Source organism: Sminthopsis crassicaudata, chromosome 2 (assembly GCF_048593235.1).
Source record: "Sminthopsis crassicaudata isolate SCR6 chromosome 2, ASM4859323v1, whole genome shotgun sequence".
NCBI lineage: Eukaryota > Metazoa > Chordata > Mammalia > Dasyuromorphia > Dasyuridae > Sminthopsis > Sminthopsis crassicaudata.
Window position 1 is genome coordinate 481172476 of NC_133618.1, and position 22653 is coordinate 481195128.

The 22653-nt window shown below is 39.2% G+C and overlaps 1 protein-coding gene and 1 long non-coding RNA gene across 4 annotated transcripts in view; one reads left to right on the top strand and one right to left on the bottom strand.

The window, feature by feature from the left end:
* The window catches only part of MYLK3 (myosin light chain kinase 3), a 54271-nt gene extending 34304 nt beyond the window's left edge, over window positions 1–19967 (bottom strand). For 2 of the 3 annotated variants that reach the window (XM_074293291.1, XM_074293293.1), the window contains exons 1-3: window positions 11127–11855; window positions 1322–1412; window positions 5–425 (exon numbers count right to left, since the gene is read on the bottom strand). In XM_074293291.1, coding sequence (XP_074149392.1) covers window positions 5–425; window positions 1322–1412; window positions 11127–11624 — 1010 coding nt within the window. In that variant the 5' untranslated portion in view covers window positions 11625–11855. Of the gene's footprint in view, window positions 1–4; window positions 426–1321; window positions 1413–11126; window positions 11856–19836 lie in introns of those variants that run through there. The other variant, XM_074293292.1, reaches the window with a different exon arrangement.
* The window catches only part of LOC141557525 (uncharacterized), a 53197-nt gene that overhangs the window by 10945 nt on the left and 19599 nt on the right, over window positions 1–22653 (top strand). Inside the window, exon 3 of the long non-coding RNA XR_012486814.1 lies at window positions 1749–1869. This is a non-coding gene — a long non-coding RNA (uncharacterized LOC141557525). The remainder of the gene's footprint in view (window positions 1–1748; window positions 1870–22653) is intronic.

Genomic DNA, 22653 nt, shown 5'->3' on the forward strand with positions numbered 1-22653 from the left:
CTACCTTGGAGGCATCCCTCCACCCGGAGCTCCCACGGGCTGAGAAGAAGCTCCTGAGACCTCAGTGGTGGGTCCTGGACCTGGCTTTGCCTCCTCTTCTGATGGCCAAGAAGCAGGCGTGTCTCCTCCTTGTTCCACTCCCTCGGGGGCCACCTGAACCTGGGAGATTTTACTTTTTCCTTGTGGAACAGTCACTGCCCCATCTGGATGCACAAGGGCGATGGTACCAGCTTTCTCTGGGTCTCTGGATACTACATCTTTGGCTGATGAAGGCCTCTGACAAGAAGCTTGGACGGAAGCTTCATCTTCTTTCCTCAGGGTGGCCCCTGCCCCTTCGAGAGGGTTTGAGTTAACTTGAGGATCTTTAGAGGTCACTGGGGGCAGCCTCTTGTCCTTCCTCTCTGGCAACTCTGCTTTTTGGTTTTCTAAACAGAAAAACAGACAATAAAAATCTCAAGTTAATTAAATATCACGTACTGTGAAGCATAAAGTATGTTGATTTGAATCATGGACCAGATTCCCTTATCTTTTTCTTGTATAAATTCTAAAAATAAAATGTTCTATCCCAAGGTAGGCTTGAGGACTCCTGCAAAAGAACACTCTTACTCAAAATTATTACTTTTTTCTACGCCAATAGCATACATAGTTTTGTAATTATTCTTAACATCTACTAAACTGTAAGCCCTCTGAGGGGAGAGACATCTAATCTAAACTTTTCGTCTCTTCCAATGACCAGCCTAGTGCCCTGTACACATTAGGATCTAAATAAATGTTTGTAAAATGAATGGATGAATGTTGAACACAGCCTCATTTGTGCATGCTGTGTGTCTCCTTCCAGAGAAAGGACTTTTTAACTCTTTTGTATCCAGGAATTTTTTGACCGTCTGGTAAAATTAATGAGCTCCTTCTTAGAAAAAAAAAAATATTTGTTTTAAAAGTATTAATCAAAATGCATAGGATTACAAAAACAATCAACTATGTTGAAATAGTTATCAATTTTTTTTAAGTTCATAGATCACAGGCTAAGAACTCCTGAATAGAGAGGATCAACTCATTGAGAAAGGAAATGACCTCTCTTTTTTCTGTAACCTTTCTCTTGCCCCGAAGTGCCTAGTATATATCTATTCATAAAGTAGGTGCTCAATAAATATCTGCTAAATAAAACTGTTTCCAAAGTTCCCTGGTCCTGACTGTCCCTGAGAACTTCCATGTCATCAAAGTGTAGAGGACAAAAACAAGATTATGCTCCTGGGTCACATGGATAATTGTGGGTGCAGGAAATGTTCCAGGACAAGGGAGTAATAGAAAGGTTCTCACATACCTTCCAAAGGCCTCCTGATCTCAGCTTGCACTCCTCGAGTGCTAAGGGTTTGCTTTGGTTTAGCTCCTTTCTCCTCAGCTTTCTCCTTGTTCTAAAAAACAAGCATTATCACAGACATCATTACACAGTGTAAAATAAAAATTTGTGTTCAGGCAAACGAGATGAGGTCACTTCTTACTCTGTTGATTATTACTGGTATAAACTTAGACATGTTGTTTTATATCAGTTTCCACATCTATAAAATGGGGGTATTGGGCTAGAGGAATACAAAACTCTCATTCAGTTCCAAATCATAAATATTAGATTCTTAGGATCCTAAAGAAACAATTCACCCTTTTATGGAACTTAAAGGATTAATAACAAAGTACTTCTCTCACCACAATCTTGTGAAATTAGCAATGGAAGTATTATTATTCCTCTTTTACAGAAGAAGATAAAACCCAGAAAGATCCAAGGTCACAGCTAATAAATGTAAGAGGTGGAATTTTCACCTAGATTTCCTGAGTCCCCAGTTCGGTGGTCTTGGAAGAGCCTTTTTTTCTCTGCTGGTAAGAGTGGCCTATTAGGCCCTACTTTCACTTCATCTGTAAAATGAAGGGGTTGAACTACATAATCGCTAAAATCACTTCCAGTCCTAAATTCTCTGATCTTAGTAATAAACTAGTTCTCTGCCCAAGGAGATACAAGTCTTTTTTACCTTGGAAAAGTTAAGTTCTCAAAGTTCAAGTTTAATAAGCACCTTCTAATGAAACTCCACTGGAGCTAGATTGCATTTCTTTTTGGATAGCAACATGAACGTCATTAACTATTAGATCAAAACATGTAAATGGAAGCTGGATTTAATGAGTATTTATTGAGAGCCTATTTTGTGCCTAGGTATGTTCTGGGAGCCAAGTGGAAATTTGACTCTTGGCTTGCTTTCATTCAACTCATAATTCCCATCTTGGACTCCATTCCTGAATCACCAGGCTCTAATAGTGAGCATTCCTCTTATCTTGCTGAAGAATGAAATCTCCACACACTTCCTAGCCACCTCTCTACTATGCTGGGGAGCCAGTGGCTAGTCCCCCCCTTTAATTCTCCTTTTGTGTTATCTTTCTGCTTGAGAACAGAGACTATCTTGCTGTTCATTTTTATATCCCCAGCATGCTTAGCAACATGCTTAGCCTGTCATTAAAAAGTCTCTCTCCCTTTCCCTCTCTCTCTCCCTCATCTCTCTCTCCCTTATCTCTCTCCTCCTCCCTCCTTCTCTCTCTCTCTCTCTCTCTCTCACACACACACACACACACACACACACACACTCGCAATATTCTCTCTCACACACATATTTGCATATATTCTCTCTCTCTCTCTCTCTCTCTCTCTCTCTCTCTCTCTCTCTCTCTCTCTCTCTCACACACACACACACACACACACACACACACACACACACACACACATTCCAATCTCACCTCAAGATAAGTCTCAAGAAAAAATAAAGTATAAGTAGTGCTGACTCTACTTGGAGTCAAAAGACTTGTATTTAAGTCATAGTCCTACCCCTAGCTCCAAATATAATTTTAGGTAAATCACTTTGCTTTTCTCAATTCAGTTTTCTGACCTGTAAAAATGAAGGAATTGGAAAAGATGATTTCTAAAATCTCTTCCAGCCCTTATTTTCTATGACTCCCAGATATGTCAACTATTATAAAAGCATACAAACACAGCTCTGAAAATCTCTATTGGCACTCTTCTGAGAAAGCCCAAAGTAGTGGTTGACATTGTTACAATCAAAGTCTGGTTCTGTTTGCATATCTGTCTCTACTTTAGAATTCCCAAAGAAAAACTTCCTATTTTCTCTTTGTAATGACAAAAGCAGTTTTTAAAGTGGAGCAGAAATAATATTCCATCTCCTTAATATTTCTTTCCTTTGAAGAAGTCTGAAGTTTGGGGGACTCATACCTAGATTATGATTCTGCTTTTTTCTGTTACCTGGCCACAGTCTTTGGGAAAAGGAAAACCTAGCTCCCAGAGGCCCTTGTACAGATGGGCAAAGGAGAAAGATGGCTACAACCCATACCCCTGGTTTGGGAAACAGTTTTTTTAAAAAAGGGATTTATACCACTATTAGGTGTATGTCTCAAAGAGATCAAAAAAGGGGGAAAGACCTATTTGTGCAAAAATATTTATAGCAGCTCTTTTTGTGATGACAGAATTTGAAATTGAGGGGATGTCCATCAACTGAAAGGCTGAATAAATTGTGATTTATGATTGTAAAGGTAACACTCCTATTGTGTTATAAGAAATGATGAGCAGACTGATTTCAGAAAACCTGCAGAGACTTACATGAACTGATACAAAGTGAGGAACAGATCACAGTAACAGCAATATTGTACAATGATCAACTGTGAGTGACTTAGCTTTTCTCAGCAATACAACAATGATCCAAGACAATTTCGAAGAACTCATAATGAAAAATACTATTCACCTTCAGAGAAGAACTAATGGAGTCTGAATACAAATTGAAGCATACTATTTTTCACTTTCTTATTTTCTTTTGTGTTTTTTGTCTGTGTTTTACTTTATAACATGACTGATATGGAAATATGCTTCACACAATTGTACAGATAGAAACTTTATGAATTTGCTTACCATCTCATGAAGCGGGGAGGATAGGGAGGGAGTGAGGGAGAGAATTTGAAACAAATTTTTCTTAAAATGAAAGTTTAAGATTATTTTTACATGTAATTGGGAGAAAAATAAAATATTTTTTAAAAAAAGAATTTAAGTATTCCTAACCCTTCTTGAGATACACTTCCCTTATAAATACCACTAACTCATTATTTTTCCTATTTTATCTCCCTATATTTCCTCTTTCTTTTCTCCTCTTGTTTTTAATCTCACTTCACTGCAACCAAAATTAATTAACCTTCTACTTAACTCTTGCAAAGCATTATACTAATGCAAAATCATCAAAACATATGATTCTTGCCCTCTTGGAACTTTCAGTCTAGTTGGAGAGTTAAAGCCCAGACTCAAATAAGTAGAGAATACAATGTTACATGAAGAACACTTTAGAGAATTGTTCAACAAAGTGCTTAAGTGAGAGCTTCGAAAAAAGATCATTATCTTTCAACAGGGAGGTGGAAAGGAGAAGGACCAAGACATAAAAACATAAACCAAGGGATGAACAACATGAGCAAAGACATAAAGGTCTGAGGGCAAGGGATATGTTTGGGGTGGGGCAAAGAATTGTCCCTTCTGAATAGAGAATAGAATACAAATAGGTCAGCAATAGAAGATAAAGCTGGAAAGGCAGGATGCTGCCTTTTTGTGCAAAGCAGAAAGATGCTTCTTTTAATGAGATTGTGCTCTGGATATGGCTGTGACTGTTGGTGAAGGAGACTAGAAGAGCTGACTCATGATTTCATGTGGGTAAAGAAATTCCTTCTACCCATGCCTTGAATGCCAGTTAGAGTCATTTTAACTAGACTCAGCAGGAAATGTTGTTATTCAGTTATTTTTCAATTGAGTCTGACTTTTCATGGTTCTAGCTGGGGTTTTCTTGGCAAAGACATCAAACTAGTTTGCCATTTCCTTCTCCAGATCATTTTACAGATAAGGAAACTGAGGCAAATGGGGTTAAATGACCTGCCTAGGATCCTACAGTTAGTATCTAGGGACAGATTTGAACTCAGGAAGTTGAGTCTTTTTGACTTCAAGTCTAGTTATTTCATCCACTATACTGGCTGTAATATAATTGCTAACTGGCAATAGGGAACTACTAAAGATGTTTGAGCAAAGCAGTGACATGATCAGAATTCTGCTTGAGAAAGATTATTTTTGCAGCAGAATGTAGGGATTGAAGGGGTAAGTACTATTATCTCTCAGACTGATCTTACTATTGGTGGGGGGTCAGCTTCTAGGGGAGAGATAGCAATAGCAGGACCACCTGGCCTTGAGAGTGATATGGTTAAAAAATATCCCCTAACTTCTAGGGAAGATGCAGTGATAATCCTGAGGTCCCTTGGGAGTGCTACAGTTCTATAAACATTGCTGGCTGTCAGATAACAATCTGTTTGTCAGTGATAACAAAGTTTCTGAGGTACACACCAAATCTACCTCTAAACCATAAAATTAGCACATAGGTGACTTGAAGCACCTGGACTCTCTAACTTTTTTGCGTAAATTGTTTGCTGGTTCTTTGCTAAATTCTTTTGAAACTTAGCCCACTTTAATTGGTATTACAATTCCTTGATTTGGAGATGGGTCTGACCCTAGAGATTCTTTTGAAACATCTTGCGACATTAGTCTGAACCCGAACCTTTTTGGGGTCTCCTTTGAACTGCAACGTTATTATTCCCAGCTCTGTAGGGCCCTTTCCATTTGCTCCCTTTCTGCAAAGCCTCTGTCTGACCTGATCCTCAGGAAGCAGAAGTCATTATCTGTGTCCTTTGGCAGACCTTGTTGGGTTGAAATGTTATAATCTCTCCCTTTCCTTCCCCACCCCCACACAAGCTCAAAGTTTTTGCTCCAGTGGGGGCACTGACCAAACCCTTTCCTCCCCTCCCTTGCAGGTCCCAGCCAGAAGGAATGGAAAGGTTGAAACTGTCCCTCAGAGAAAAACTAGAGTTTTAGAATGATTCCCTCCCCCACCCCGCCCCAATATGGCCTCATAGAGGTAAGGGGAAGGGAGGGAAGGCTAGTCTGCCCTTAGTTCTGAGAGATGGTACTTCTGATTATAGTGTCCTCTGAGTGTGGGAGGGACTGAGGGGTCTCTAGTCTTAGAGAATTGCTTACAGCACTGAGGACCAAGTGACTTGCCCAGGGTCACTTATGGAGTAAAGTTCAGAGATGAACCGTGAACTAGATCTCCATAATTCTAAATCTCTCTATTCATGGTACTACACTGGCTGAAACTAATGATCACACATCCATTAACATCTGTTTTGTTGTTAGGAAGGAGTTCCAGGAGAGCTCTGCTACTTACTATTTCTATGATCTCGTTCTATCTGCCTTTTCCTAAAATGAAGTTCGACTAAGTGATCCATGAGGCTGCTTTCAGTTCTGGCCTTCTAAGGCTAAGTTCATTACTGTAAAAGGCACTCCCCACTGTGCTTCTCATAGGATTGTAAGAATACATGAACATGGGCATGCATCTAGAGGGTGTTAGAGTAATTTGCTTTCCTCATGACTACTCTGTGAGGTAAATAGAACAAATATCAATCTCCTTCGTGATAATAATTTGAGGAAACTAAGGCACAGAAATAAAGTGCTTAAGGTGACATAGCTTGTAAACAGCAGAGCAAGGCATCAGAGTTGAGGTTCATAAGGACCATGCGGAGCTCTTTCCTCACTGAAATACATAAAGAGCTTCTTTGTTTTCCAGATGTCATCTCTTGAACCGTCTAGATATTCTCTGAATAATATAGGTTTAGAGATTCAGAACTTAAAGCAACTTTGAAAGTCTTTCAGTTTGATCCTTATATTTTACAGCTGAGGAAACTGAAGTTGTAAAAAGTTTAAGTAATTTTCCCAACATCTCATAGGGCATACAGGGCAAAGGCAAGATCTGAACTCTGCCTCCCTCAAATTCAAAGCAAGTGCATTAATGCTTAGAATAAGGACACTCTCTAGAATAGAATAATCTTATTTCAGAATCTGTGATCTGAGTTCATAGGAAGAATGATAAAGTATCTTATGCTTGACAAGATTCAAAGCCAAGGGGACTGAGAGAAGAAAATTCATTTGGTCTTTAAATGCTATTTACAACTTTTTCCTAAACTGAGGGAGGAGATGGACCTTGAGATGGCCCTGGAAGCACAGGTAACCTCTTACACAGAACAAGTCATTTCACAAAAACATAAAGGAGAAGGAAGGAAGGAAGGAAGGAAGGAAGGAAGGAAGGAAGGAAGGAAGGAAGGAAGGAAGAGAGGGAGAGAGGGAAGAAGGGAGGGAGGGAAAAAGGAATGAAGGAGGAAAGATCTCACAGTCTAATTGGCAGAAGATAACATACAAAAAAGTGTGTACAAATAAGCTAAACACAATGTGACAAATTTGTAGTCTTAAAATGAAGGTACCAAGATTAAGGAGGATGGAGAACAGCTTTTTGCAGGAGGTAGGACTTTAGCTGAGGAAGTCAGCTCAAGGAAGCAAGGGAGGAGAGATAAATAGGAAGAGAATTTCAGGCATGGGGGATAGCCATTGAAAATATCCAGTTGAAAGATGGAATATCAGGGAACAAGATGGCTAGTGTCAATGGATTACACAGTACAGTACTTTGAGTGGAGGCAAGTATAAGAAGACTGAAAAGATAGGAAGGAGTGACATCATGAAGGTCTTTATTTAAAGCCTTAAAAGAGGATTTTATAGTTCATCCTGGTGGTAATAGGAAGCCACTGGAGTTTATTGAATAGGATAGTAAAATGGTCAGATTTGTATCTAAAGGAAGATTAAATTTGATAACTGAGAAGAATATCAATTGGATTGAAACAGGAGAGACATAAGGCAGGAAAATTTATTGCAATACTTCAGGTGTGAGGTCCTGTGAGACTATACTAGGGAGATAGTATTGTCAGAGAAAAAAGGGGACTTATACAAGAGATATGATGATAGAGATGACAGGACTTGACCCTGATTGGATATGAAAGGAGAGAGTCGGGAGTCTAGGAAGACAAGCCTGGAACACTGAAAGCAAGGTGGTATCCTGAATAGTACTGAGGGAGTTGGATTGGTAGGTGGTGCAATAGATAGAGTGCCAAGTCTGGTGTCAGGAAGACTCTTTCTAAGTTCAAATCTGGCTTCAGACACTAACTATGTGACCTTAGGCAAGTCACCTAATGCTGTTTGCCTCACTTTCCTCATCTTGAAAATGAACTGGAGAAGGAAATGGCAAAAATCACTCCAGTGTCTCTAACAAGACAACCCCAAATAGGGTCACAAAGAGTCAAGCCCGACTGAAATGGGTGAACAACAAAACAATAGGGAACTTAGGAAAAGGAAAAGGTTGGGAGGAAAAATGATGAGTTCAGTTTTAGACTTATTGAGTTTAAGATGCCTATGGGACATTCAGATTTAGGCTGAAATACCCAATAGGCAGATGGAGGTATGAGATCGGAATTCAGGAAACAGTTTAGGGGCTGGACAAGTGGAACCGAAAGTAGTCTACATAGAAATCATCATTGAAACCATGAAAGCTGATGAGATCACCAAGTGAAAGAGGACATAAAAGAAGAAGAAAAGGCTCAGGATAGACCCTTTGGGCCATCCACTATTAGGGAGCATGAAGCTGAAGATGAAGATCTGGATGATCTGGATGAAGATCCAGCAAGAGAGACAGATGAGGATTAGTTAGTTAAGAGGAGAACCAGGAATGATCAGAGTCATGAAAACCAAGAGAGAAAAGAGTCAAGAAGAGGATGATTAACAATATTAAAGGCAGCAGAGAGATCAAGTGGATGAGTACTAAGAAAAGGCCATTTGATTTGACAATTAAGCGATCATCAGTAACTTTGGAAAGAGAAGTTTTAGTTGAAGGGAAGGAACTTATGATAGATGACCTCTTCAAGAAATTTAGCCACAAAAAAAGGAGAAGATGCAGGATAATACACAAGCAATACGTCCAACCACAACTGAGCACACTCCTTTTTACTTAAGAGCATGTTGTTTTGGTTTTTGTTTTTTGTTTTGCTGAGGCAATTGGGGTTAAGTGACTTACCCAGAGTCACACAGTCAGGAAGTGTTAAATGTCTGAGACCAAATTTGAACTCAGGTCTTCCTGACTTCAGGGCTGGTGCTCTATTCACTGTACCACCTAGCTGCCCTTAGAGCATGTTCTTTTAAGCCCTTCCTCCAAAAGAAAACTTCCCCCGAGGTTCATGGACTGTTTCCCAGCCTGGTTTGGCTGCTCCAGCTCCAGGTAATCTCCACTGTACCCTTTCTAGTCTGGCTATCTCCTCCTGGAGGATTATGAATAACTGAATAGATTTGAACTTGTGGCTCCAGGCAGTCTGGGTGTTGCTAAGTGTTCCATCACTTAGTGTCCAGTCAGGCAGTATCTGACAGTCTCTCCCCTCTGCCTTTATAAACAAATGTTTCTGATTGCACAACACTTAGCAATGAATGCCAGCTCTGCAGTCTTGCCCACGGACGTGGGCCTCTGGGCAGTGACACCTGGGGCCTGACTGTTTTTAGAACACTGATAACCCCAAACAGAGTTAGATAGGACTGGAGAATGGAGAAAGAAAAAAGACCTAGAGGAGGTGAGAATCTGCAGGTATTTTTAGTGACAGACTGAGGGGGAAAAGAGTCCTGACCTAATCCCCTCATTGTAGATACCCCCATGTGACCAGTTTATCTCTCCCTAAGGAAAAGGAAGGAAGAAAAAGAAGGAAGAAAGGAAAGAAAGAAGGAAGGAAGGAAGGAAGGAAGGAAGGAAGGAAGGAAGGAAGGAAGGAAGGAAGGAAGGAAGGAAGGAAGGAAGGAAGGAAGGAAGGAAGGAAGGAAGGAAGGAAGGAAGGAAGGAAGGAGGGAAGGAGAGAAAGGGAAGGGAAGGGAGGGAGAAAAAAAGGGAGGGAGGGAGGGAAGGAGGGAGGAAAAAGAAACTGGATAAGGTCACCCATTCAAAAAGCCCCAGTCCAAGGAAGGGTATTATAGGATTATCAAAGAGAGATTCCTTTCATGATCCACAGTGTGCCCTGTACTTATCATGGTAGCTTTTTTCCTCCTTGGAATTCTCATTAAGGTTAGTCATCATCCTTTTCTTTATCACAGCATAAGAGCCACACAAGGAATATATCATCATGTCATAAATGACATTGAAGAAATGATTCAAATCCCTTCCACTCTCTGAGTTCCAATTTCCCCTTCTATAAAATGAAGAAATTGAGCCAGAAGGTCTCTGAAATCTCTAATAGCTCTAACAATATTGAAAAGAGTTCTGGAATTATACTTAGAGTACACAGTGTCCCAATGCACGCATTCATCAAGCTCGGCACTATGCTAAATAAGTACTAGAGAAGCAAAGTCAAAAGTGAAACCTCAAGAACCTTACATTCTATTGGGGAAAATTAGGTTGACATCGAAGTAAATATAAAATATTAAGAAGATAAACATAAAGTGCTTTTCAGAAGGTGACTGGGATAGGTCTTGAATAGAAGATGGGGGCCAAGAATTGAATAAAGCTAAGGATTCCAGTGAGGGGCGTTGGCAAGGGAAAGCATGGGAGACTATCCATTTGAAGGTCTTGAGATAGGAAATGGAATGTTCTATATGGGAACAAAAAGAAAGCCAGTCCGAACTTTTCAAAGGGCATAAAGAGGTGCAGTATGCAAAAAGTCTGCCAAGATAGGCTGAAGGACATTTGCCAAACAGAGGAATATGGATTTCATTCTATGGGCAATCTGAAACTTCTTATGTAGAGGATGGAGTGACATAGTCAGATCTTACTATTTCTGCCACCCGGCACAAGACCTTCAACTTCCTTAGACCTCAGTTTCCTCATCTGTAAAATGGAAGGGCTGGACCACATGATCTTTATGCTTTTAGCTCTAAATCCCATGACCCTATGAATTATCACTCTCACTCCACCTCATGATGTCCAATTAAATAAGATTCCACAAAGATATGAGAATTTGGCACCCAAACAAATTCCCCAAAGAAGATTCATTCAGAGAAGATGGTGAGGGGAAAAAGTCTAGTCTTCAGTACTCCAGACCTTACTGCCAATCCTGATGCTGAATTATATGAGGGAAGCCATCACCCATGTCCGTACCATGGGTCCTCTTCTGACAAGGGACAGTGCAGAAAGAAGAAAATATAAACCAACCTCCTCAAGACTCTCAGCATCAGCTAAGCTTCCTTTCCTCCAGGGATTACTGCCTTGCAGAAGGAAATCCACCACTTTGGAATTCTGGAAAAGCACTCCGATCAAAGCCATGGCTTTGTCCACTGCGGTGACCATCTTGACGAGCCCTTCAAGCATGGTGCTGTGTCGGGAAGTGTCCTGCTGCACGGCCCTCACCAGTTCCAGCATCTCAGGGCATCCCGGCTGAACCTGGGCTTGAGTCAGACCTTCCCAGGGGAGCTCTGCCGTGGAAGCCGCGGCTATCTGGCTGATGCCCCGTTCTAGGTTGCCGATGCCTTGATACACACTCTCTAGTTTTCCTGCCACGTCTTCTTGGAAATTCAAAAGTTTGTCTACCTTTTCATTCAGCAAGTTCAACTTTTTGTCCATGGTATTTAAACAACTCCTGCCACTTACCGGCAACCTGGGCTTCCCAACGTCCCCACTAGTCCCTGTGCTCTCCTTGGAGGATTCCGACATTTTGACTAGGCAAGAAACGATCACCAGGAAGTCTAGTGAAGGTCGGTATTTGCCAACTAGACTGTGGGCCCCTGGAAATGCATTATTTCTTGTGTCAAGTTCACTCTCCTTTGGAATTCAGATGGCTTCAAGAGGCTTTTAGGCTGTCTTCTTTAGCCCCCTGAACATTGCTGTTACTGGGAGGAGGGGACTGTGCTTTTCTGTTATCTTCTCCTCTGTAGGGCCTGCCCAAGAGTGAGAGGCAATACTTGGCCCGAGTCCCTCTTTTGGGGCACTTTGACGTCACAGCAACATTTCAAATTCCTCTCTGAGAGGCTGCTGATGGGCAAATATCTGCAGAATTGACATCACCTGGTTTGGGGCTGACATGAACTTTCAGAAAAGAAAAAACCTTTATAGGCAACTTCACTTTCTCCAGGCAAAGAGAGCCCAAGAAGGCCGGGTTTATCCCTCTGAATATTATTGGGATGTAAGGAATGGTCGTGCAGACCCTGAATGCTGGAGCCACATTCCAGCCACCTATCACTTGACTTTAAAAATAGAACCTAACGACAATAACCTCCGATTCTTTCCTGGCACCAAGATACACTTGACAACCTGGAGCTACATTCCTTGTAGGGGTTCCTCCTCAACCTCAACTGAGAGTAATTCGTTGCCAGCTGATGACCGTGCAGTTACTCAGCACCCGCTTCCCTGTGGAATGAGAAAATTTTAGAGCCTAGGAATTGAGGCCCAAGAGAGAGGACGTGATTTGTCTATGGAAGCACAGGGAATGAGTGACATATCCAGGCTTGAAGAACAGTTAATGTAAAGCAAGAAAAGCCTTTCTATTTAATTGCTGATGAGAGTAAAGACCCAGAAGAAAGCATCTTAAATTGTGTTAGATTTTTTATCTTTTAAAATCCTTTGAATCTATAATCACATCAGTATCCAGAGGCCTGGACTAATGTTTCTCTGGGCACATCAATACATGAAATACAGACATATGCATATATACATATATACATATATATATATATATATATATGTATATATATATATATATATATGTCTTAAGTGACAATGTGCCAGACATTGTGCTAGACAGTGAAGATCCATAGACAAAATGAGATATTCTTTGCTCTCAAGAAACTTAAATATAGGAAAAATAGTACATTTTCAGATAAATAATATGAAATAAAACTAGTTATTTCAGGGGTGGGGACGAAGCTGGTGCATTACCAAGGAATGGATTCAGGAAAGGCCTTTGAGCTGAACTTTGACAGAAGCTCAGCATTCCAAGAAATGGAATTTTGTCTTTATTTAAAGAGGAAGAATATTTAGGGATAGGGGAGCAATCAATGAAAAGATAGGGATAGAGAAAATGAAATTCTAAATTTAAGGAAGTTTTAAGAAGATGATCTTGGCTGGGAAAGAAGGCAGGAAGGGAGAGAGGAAGGGAGGGAAGGAAGGAAGGAAGGAAGGAAGGAGGGAAGGAAGGAGGGAAGGAAGGAGGGAAGGAAGGAGGGAAGGAAGGAGGGAAGGAAGGAGGGAAGGAAGGAGGGAAGGAAGGAGGGAAGGAAGGAGGGAAGGAAGGAAGGAAGGAAGGGAGGGAGGGAGGGAGGGAAGGAAGGCAGGAAGGGAGGGAAGGAGGGAGGGAAGGAAGGAGGGAAGGAAGGAAGGAAGGAAGGTAGGAAGGAAGGAAGGAAGGAAGGAAGGAAGGAAGGAAGGAAGGAAGGAAGGAAGGAAGGAAGGAAGGTAGGAAGGGAGGGAGGGAGGGAGGGAGGGAAGGAAGGAAGGAAGGAAGGAAGGAAGGTAGGAAGGAAGGAAGGAAGGAAGGAAGGAAGGAAGGAAGGAAGGAAGGAAGGAAGGAAGGAAGGAAGGAAGGAAAACATCACCTAAATAACAATATTACCTCTTACAAAAAGAAAAAGTAATCAAACCAGGGTATTATTTTCCCTTAATGTGTTACAAAGAAATGAGCATTGAACTGAGCATCAAGGAACCTTTGTTGAACCCTGACTGTGCCTCTAACTCACTATATCATTTTAAGCAAGTCATTTCTCTCCTCTTGGACTAAGTAATGTAGGGATTGTATGTAATGTAATGTAAGGATTTGGTAGGTCGTTTTCTGCTCTAAAATCTTATGATTTTTGCCATCTGTGATGTGTTCAGCATGCATTACAGTCTTACTCTGAATCAACCATAAGAGACGTGGGCCTTCTGCAAACTGAACTTAATAATACAACATGGAGATAAGATGGTGTATAGCATATGAGACCACACCCTTCCAAGTAGTCATCACTGTGTTATATTACAATGATGTCACTGTAACTGTGTAGCTCTGCTCAAAAAATATCAGTGGCTCTCTATTATTTCTAAAATCAAAACCAAACAATTCATTCTCGTTTTTTAAGGTCTACCACAATCTGGTTCTAACCCACCTTTCCAGATTTTTTTCACATTACTCTTTTATGAATTCTATATTTCAACTAATCTGAACTACCTCTCCCTCTCTTCCCCTATGAACTTGATATTTCTTCTTTAACTACAAGGCATTTACCCAGTCCTAGAATGAGCTTCTGCCTCATTCCTACCTTTCAGAAATCTCATCTTCCTTCCTAGCTCACTCTAGTGTAATATCTTCTGGGAAGCCTTCCCTGGTCCCCTGAGTTGTTAGTGCTATCTCTCCTCCATTTAATTCATATTTACTTATCAACACTCATATTATAACCAGCCTTAGCACAGTGGAAGACACATAGTAGGTGCTAAATAAATATTTAATAAATGAATAAATGTAATCCTTCAGGCTAATGTAAGCTTCCAGAGGGCAAGGACCATTTTCTGTCTTAAATAATGTGTACTTAACCTACTGCTGACACATTAATGAGTATTTGTTGAATTGAATTATATACAACAAATTCAGCTGTCACCTTGGAATTAGTTGGGCTGAGATAACCTCTAATATTCTTTCTCTAACTTTCTGTGATTCCAAATTTCTATTAAGTGTCATACCGTACAGAATACAAGAAAAGTTTCAGGTACAGTTTGTCTTCAAAGAGATCATAATTCTGTTGGAGAAATCAACAATTGTGTAGGTAGTTAGAGAATAGTATTAGTTTATCATCACATGCTAAAAGTATGTGGTAGGTTCCTTCCTTCTTTGCAGAGGTAAGAGACTATGGATATGGACTATTACATCTACTGTTAGGTACTATTGATGTGGCAATTGGTTGCAGAAATGATTTTTTTCTGCATTAATTTTTAAATGATTGTGACAAGGTGATATCTCTCTGGGGAAATGGTGTAGGAGGGATATATTTGGATATAAAGGTAAAATAAAGATAAAAGACATAATAATTTTTTTAAGGAAAGCACAAAGTATAGGCTCTAAGTGGTAAAGGAGTTTGGAGAAGAGAGGAATCATTGTGGGCTGGAATGATCAAGAGAGGATTTCTAGAGGAGAAAGGTATTCAGCTATCCTTGAAGATTGGTAAGGATTTGGATAGGTGAAAAGAAGAACCAAAAGCATTCTAGGCTGAAGGAGCAATATATAAGGAGATGAAACTAAGGATGGAAGATTTATGAGAAACATTTCTTCCTGAAATAGAAAATATATACCAGGGAAATTTCAGTTTATACAATAATAATCTAGATTATTAAAAAATGAATTTAATAATTCAATGAATCCTGAGTTAAGCTATAACTAGCTATCTTGGCATCTGAGGCAAGTAGTCACATGAAACATGCTCTCAAACCAGCTTTGTAATTCATGATGCAAAAATAATACAAGAAGTAATTAAGAAAAATTCAGTTGATAGAGAAGGAAAATTATTTACTCTAATACCTCACTGATGAATGTTATTAACAATGATCTAAAACAGGCACGTTAATGTGCTATTGTTAGTAGAACTGCGAAATGGCCTAGCTATTCTGGAAAGCAGTTTGGAATTATGCTCCAAAAATACTAAAATGCGCGTATCCTTTGAAAAACCTGATGTTCTGATTCCCCATTTTCAACATTTTTTACTGTGCTACAAAGTTTAATTGAACTATACCAGGTTGAATTTGGATTTGACCTAATAATTAAACTGAGGATGTTTGTTCAAATATTGGCTCTATTACTTACTTGTGCAGCTTCGGTCAAATCATTTGACTCTTGACTGAAGTATGCTTCTTCTTTTTTTTTTTTTTTAACTTCTTTTTTGGTGTGGTGTATGTGTAGGGGGAAGGGATCTATGTTTTCTTTTGAGCATGACTTTTATGGAGATGTTTTACCTACCTTTCTTAATATGGGGAAGGGGGAAGGGACAGAATGTGAAACTCAAAATTTTAAAAATAAATGTAAAAAATTGTTTTACATGTAATTGAGGGAAATAAAAATATTAACACATCAAAAAAATCAAATGACTTGACTCCTAAGCTTCAGTTTTTTCATCCTTTCACTGCTCTTTATCAAGGACATCCTTTGAACCGATAGCACCCTCCTGAGTCACTTAAAGTATCTATCACAGCTCTTGTAAGGCAGTGCAATGATCCTAAATTTTCCCTTTAGAATTTCAGATACCTAACATGAATTCAAGCCAACTAGACTTGCCATCCCATGCTTTTCCATCTCTGTGTCTTTTCTCATATATCATTCTAAATGTGAAGCCTCCTCTTCCCACACCTAAGCCTGTTGCAAAACTGTCGGTAGCTCCTCCATGAAGTGTTTACTGTATCCCCAAAGCAAGTGATCTCTTCTCCTCTGATGCCCCATAGCACTTAACATGTTCTGTTTTATGCTGTAGTTATCTTTATCCACTTATCTCTCCCATTAGAATGGTCAGAAAATGTGTCTTACTTATCTTTATCATCCCCTTAGTGCTGGCCCAGAACCCTGCATTCTACAGGCGCTCCACAAGTCTTTGGAGTTTTAATCAAACCTTGGAGACCAGTTCAGATTTATTCCATCAAGTCACTATTTCTACTGAGATTACTCTAAGCAAATGCTCCCACCAGGAATTTCTCTAAATAACAGAAAACAAAATCCTCTCTTTAACAAGCCCGAGAGACTGCTCAGGAAAGATGAAAAAACAATCTTTGAAAAAGCTTTATAAGTGACTATATAAATTTGTGATTGTTCAGTTGTCCATTTGTGATTAATTCTTCATGACTTCATGGTTGGTTGGGGTTTTCTTGGCAAAGAAACTGAAGTGGTTTTCTATTTCCTTCCCCAGTTAATTTTAGAGATGAGGAAACTGAGATAAACAGGGTTAAGGGACTTGCCCAGAGTCACACATATAGTAAGTGTCTGAGGATGAATTTGAACTCTAAGCTTGTGCTCTATCTACTGCATTATCTAGCTGCCTCATCTTCATAAATTCAAAGGATTAATTCAATTCAATTCAACAAGTATTTAAGTTCCTATAATATACTGGGGGCAGTTAGTTGCTACAGTGGATAGAGCACCAGGTCTAAAGTCAGGAAGTTCCATCTTTGTGTGACTCTAAGTCACTTGACCCTGATTGCCTCAGTTTCTTATCTGGTTAAATGAGCTGGACAAAGAAAGCAAACCAGTCCAGTATCTTTGCCGAGAAAATCCCAAATGGGGTCACCAAGAGTGGAACGTGAATGAACAACAACAACAAATGCTCTAGGTACAGTGGAAAGCCCTGGAGTCACAAAAACAAAACAAAAACAAAAACAAAAACAAAAAACCCAATCCATGCCTTCAAGATAGCTAGGTGGTGTAATAGACAGTGCCTGGAAGATCTGGATTCAAACCCACTTTCAGTAGTTAGCTCTGTGAATCTCACCCCCATCCTACTCTCAAAATTTCTCCCACCCTCATTTTCCTTGGTTTTCAAATAGAAATCATGATTTTTCTTGCCTCACAGTTTTATTATGATAATCAAATGAGTTAATGTATATAAAGTGCCCTGCAAATCTTAAAAGTATATATAAATTCTAGCTTTATTATTTTCATCACATTTTCCTGGTGGGAGGGGTATGGCAGGTACTTAGAGAGTAAAATAAAAACTGTAAATGAAGTTATTTCAGGAAGGAGGTATAAGGAACATATTAGGTATAAGGAGAAGTGAGTTACCCCCAGTGTAACTCTGGGGTTACTGAGAACACTTTATGGAGGAAGTGGTAGGGGGGGAGGAGGGGAGGTTTACAATAGTTGTAGATTTGTGGAGAGGATGCTTCCTGGGTAGTGGAGTCTTTGAAGGAAGCTAAAAATTCTAAGAGCAAGGAATGAGAAGGAAATGCATGGGGTACAGCACATATAAAGGTAAATAAATGAGAAAAGCAATGTTATTTAAGGAGAACAACAGCAGACAAATTTGGCTTTAATAATAATAATAATAATAGTTGCTAGCATTTATATAGAATTGTCAACTTTGCAAAGCATTTTGCAAATATTAATATTATGTCATCTGATCTTCACAACAACCTAGGAGGGAGATACTATTATTACAAAAGTTTTTTTACAGATGAGGAAAGGAGGCAGCAGAGGTTAAATGACTTGTCTAGATCATTGAACAAAACCTACAGGTGTTAGAGAAGAATAGATCACCCTATAGAACTTAGAACTAGAAAGGGCCTAAGACATGTTCAAATCCAAGCTTCCTCATTTTATGAGAATGAGAATGAGAAATTGAGCTAATAAGTGTCTGAGGCCACATTTGAACTTATGTCTTCCTGCTCTAAATTCAACTTTTTATCCACTTATCCATGCATTATTAGAAGCTTTTCAGGACAAAATAATAAAAAACACTTAAAATCAAACTGAATCTTTAATTTTTTATTATTTATTTTATTTTTATAATTATCATTATTTATTCTAGTAGGAAAATGTTCATAATTATTAGTAGGTGCTGCACCAAATGACCTCAAAGATCACTTCTAACTCTAATTCTAGATTTCTATGGTTCATTGAAAAATAGATACCAAAGCCCCTAAGGTCTTTTTCCCAAGAAAGGGCTTTTTTTTTTTTTAAAGGTATGTTTACCACGCTGCTCTTTCATCCTGATTTTGCTTAATTATGTCCATGCCAAATAGTCTGGGAACTTGGGGCAGAGAGGTCGACTCTCTATCTTTTTCACAGACTTCTCTATGATTCCTGTGCTCCATTGAGTCTCCCCAACAACAATGCACTCGTGTAACACTTCATTCAATTAACAAGGATTTATTTAGTGCCTACTGTCCAGTAGGATGCCAACTTATATAAAGCATAGGTAAGATGCAATTCTTGCCACTACGGAGTTTGCAATCTAACAGAGGGATGCCGACTACTAGAGATAATAGCTCAGTGGTTAGTGCCAAGCCCTGGGTCAGAAAGACCTGAGTTCAAATGTAGCCTCAAACATTTACTAGTTGTGTGACTCTGGGCAAGCCCCTAACCTTGTTTGCTTCAGTTTCCTCATCTGTAAATGAACTGGAGAAGGAAATGGCAAACTATCCCAGTATCTTTGCCAAGAAACCCTGAAATGGGATTAAAAAGAATGGGACAAGTTTTAACAGTCTTGTGATGAAGAAAGCTATCTGCACCCAGAGAGAGGACAGTGGGAACTAAATGTGGACCAGAACATAGTATTTCACTCTTCTGTTCTTGTTTGTTTGCATTTTTTTCTTTGTCATTTTCCCCCTTTTTGATCTGATTTTTCTTATGCAGCGTGATATTTGTGGAAATATGTATAGAGGAATTTCACATATTTAACATATGTGAATCACTTGCTGGGGGAGAGGGAGGAAAAAATTAGAACACAGAGTTTTGTAGGGATGAATGTCAAAAATTATCCATGTTTATATTTTGAAAATAAGCTATAATTTAAAAAACAAAAAAGAATAGGACATAACTAAAACAACTAAACAATAAAAGGGCTCCTGGGCCCTCCTGGTATTTTTTCTCCCACATCTCCTGACCCCACCTCTTCTTCAAGTACTGGTTTGTATGAGAAAGTACACATTAACATCAGGGAATCTCATAGAAAAGGAGTAAAGAGAGGGCCCTAGAAACACAGACTTCAGGATTATCCACCATTAGGGCCTACTTGCCCAATTACACTTCTTTCCTTTGTATGGTGAAGGTAACTGACTACCCATTGCCCAACCACACTGCTTGTCCAAAAACTGCCCATCAAAGGGAAGTGTGCGCGTGCAGGGCTTTCCAAGGACCCCAGAGAGCCTGTTTTCCAGACCTCCACTTCAATCTGAACTTGGGGAAAGAGGGAAGCGTTGCCCTTACCGCCAACCTCTGCACATGGTCAGGCCTCCGGCGTCCCCCGGGGTCTGAGCAGTAGGGCTCTGGCGCCTGGTACAAGGTCCCCATTCCTGCAGCAGTGCCCACAGCTTGTTTACTTCTGCCCGCCGTGGCCCCCTGCCCATCTATCCTGGAGCAGCTCTGCAAATGAGGCAGGCCGCCAGGATGGAGCTCGCTAGAACTCGGCCCACAGTGATAAGCCTAGAATTTCCTCTTATCTCGGTCCCTACAACAGGCATCCAGAGAGTTTCACTCCCTTATCAGCCGCACTGGATTTATCTGCCTCTCTTGGGGCCTCTACTTCCTGGGCCACTTAAGGGAGTGACTGGCCACTGAACCAGGGACTGTGAAGTCACTGGAAGGCTTTGTAAGAGTTTACTTGGTATAGCTCAAACTTGTCTTTAACCAGAGAATTCTCGAGCTAGAAGAGACCTTAAGGAACCCTTCCAAAGTTGTATTCTATTTATGTGAAGAGATTTCTATTGGATTAAAAAAAAAAAAGATTAGATTTTTTTTCTACTTTGATTGAGTGGGCAGAACCTGTAGCATAAAGTGAAAGTTGTAGAGAGGAAGATCTCTGCCCTATTTAAAGAAATTTTTTTTTAACAATAATAGCTGCCCCAAAGCAGAATGATAGGTTTTGGAAGGTAGTTAGCTCCCTAAAACTAGAGATTTTCAAGCAGAATATAGATGAATGTTTTATTTATTTATTTTTAAAGCACAGATTTTTTATTCTTTTTTTTTTTCAGTGTCAATTTCTCTCCCACTGTCTCCTTCCCCACCCAATGAGAAGGAAAGAAAAATAAAACTTATTACAAATATGTATAGTCACGTAAAACCAATTTCTCCATTAGCTAAGTTCCTCTTCACTGAAATATAATACAATAAAATGAGGGGAAAAAATGCTTCCATCTGTACTCTGAGCCCATTAATTTTCTTTCTGGAAGGTTTTCATCATGTTTCATTAAGAATATTTTGTAATTGTGGTTGTTCAGAGTTACACTTTCCAAGTTAATGATTTTTCTTTTCTGATTACAGATCTTCCCAGGTTTTTGTAAAACCATCTTAGGGATATATTAAAGAAGCTTCCTGTCCAGGCATGGATTGGACTAGACAACTTTTAAGTTCCCTTGATAGCTCTGAAATCTGTGATTCTGATATCTTTTCTGATGTTTTCAAGAAACCCTCCAAAACAGAAGAAAATCAGGAAAAGAACAGATCAACAGCCTTTTGCAGTTTATATTTCCATCCCAAGATTGAAAAATCATTGTCCCTGGAGATATCTCCTGTAGGAATTTTTAAGTTATGCTCTTTACAAGTCACCAATATATCAATCCCCAAGAGTTTCAGGGAGAAACTTTTGAACCCTTTTCTCCATATAAGAAAAGAATAAGGAATAAAGCCTACAGATGCTAGAGAAAGTATCTACCACCCCATAGAATTTAGAACTAGAAGTGACCTAAGACATGTTCAAATTCAGGCTTTCTCTTTTTACAGAATGAGAAACTGAAACTTAGAGGAGTCTCACTGGAATGACACATTTCCTTACACAGAAAAGGATATTACTCAGAGGCTGGCTACAAAACCTAATTTCCAAGAGTTCAGACTACAATTGTTCTCTCATCTAGGAGAAAACAACAGAATAGAATTATCCTAAAATGCCTTAGTCAATACCCAATCACATTTTGGGTAACTTGTGATCAGAAGACCTGGGTTCAAATGTGATCTACCACTTATTAGCTATGTAATAACCTCTCTTAGTCTTTTGTTTCCTCAGCTACAAGATGTGAATAAGAGCATCTGTACCACTGTTGGGAAAGCAATGAATTAGTGTAAGAGCCTTAGAAAGTAATTCAGAATTATGCAAATAAGTACATAAAATATCCATACTCTTCAAACTAGAAATAAGCATGTTTATATGTGTATATACATGCAGGATCTGTATTTATACATATATGTAGAGAGAGATATCTTTATCTCTATATCTATCTATCATCTTCTGGGTAGGTCATTGGTAAAAGTAAAGATTCCAAGTATACCATATATATTTATAGCAGCAGTTTCTGTTGCACAGAACTGAAAAACAAAGTAGCTAGCCACTGACTAGGAAATGCCTAAAGAAAGTACAGCACATGAATGGAATGTCATGTTACTATGCTGTAAGAAACACTAATGTGGTAAATACAGAGAAGTATAGAAATACTCTATGCAGTGATGGAGCCAAGAAAATAATCCACACAATGATGACAATAATCTGAATGGAAAGAACCACCACAAAGCAATCAAAAGTGAAAATTACAAAGAATAAACTTTGGTTCCAAAAAGATATATAGGATATTTTCCCCAATTCCTTTGCAGAGGAGAGAAGGGGTAACACAACTATGAAATACTGCCTATGCTGTCAGATTTTTTTTCAATGTATTGTTTGGTTATGCTGATTTTTTCTGTGCCTTTTTTTCTTTTTAAAAATAGTTCTTTGTTGTATGAGACATTTCTCAGGAAGGAAAAAGAGGATGAGATGCAAAGAAAAATTTAGATGATGTAAAATATACCAATAAAAATATATTTTGAAAATATATTTATCTTCATGGCCTACTTTTTCAGGTTGTTATAAGGAAAGTATTCTATAGATTGTAAAGTGCTAGATAACTATAAACTAGTAATGAAAAACATTTATTAATATTTATTTATATATTTATATATTATATATATTTATTCTTCTTCTTGTGTCTCTCTGTCTTGATTTCTTTCTTTCTCTCTGTCTCTATATCTGTCTTTTCTCCCCCCCCCATGTCTCTATTT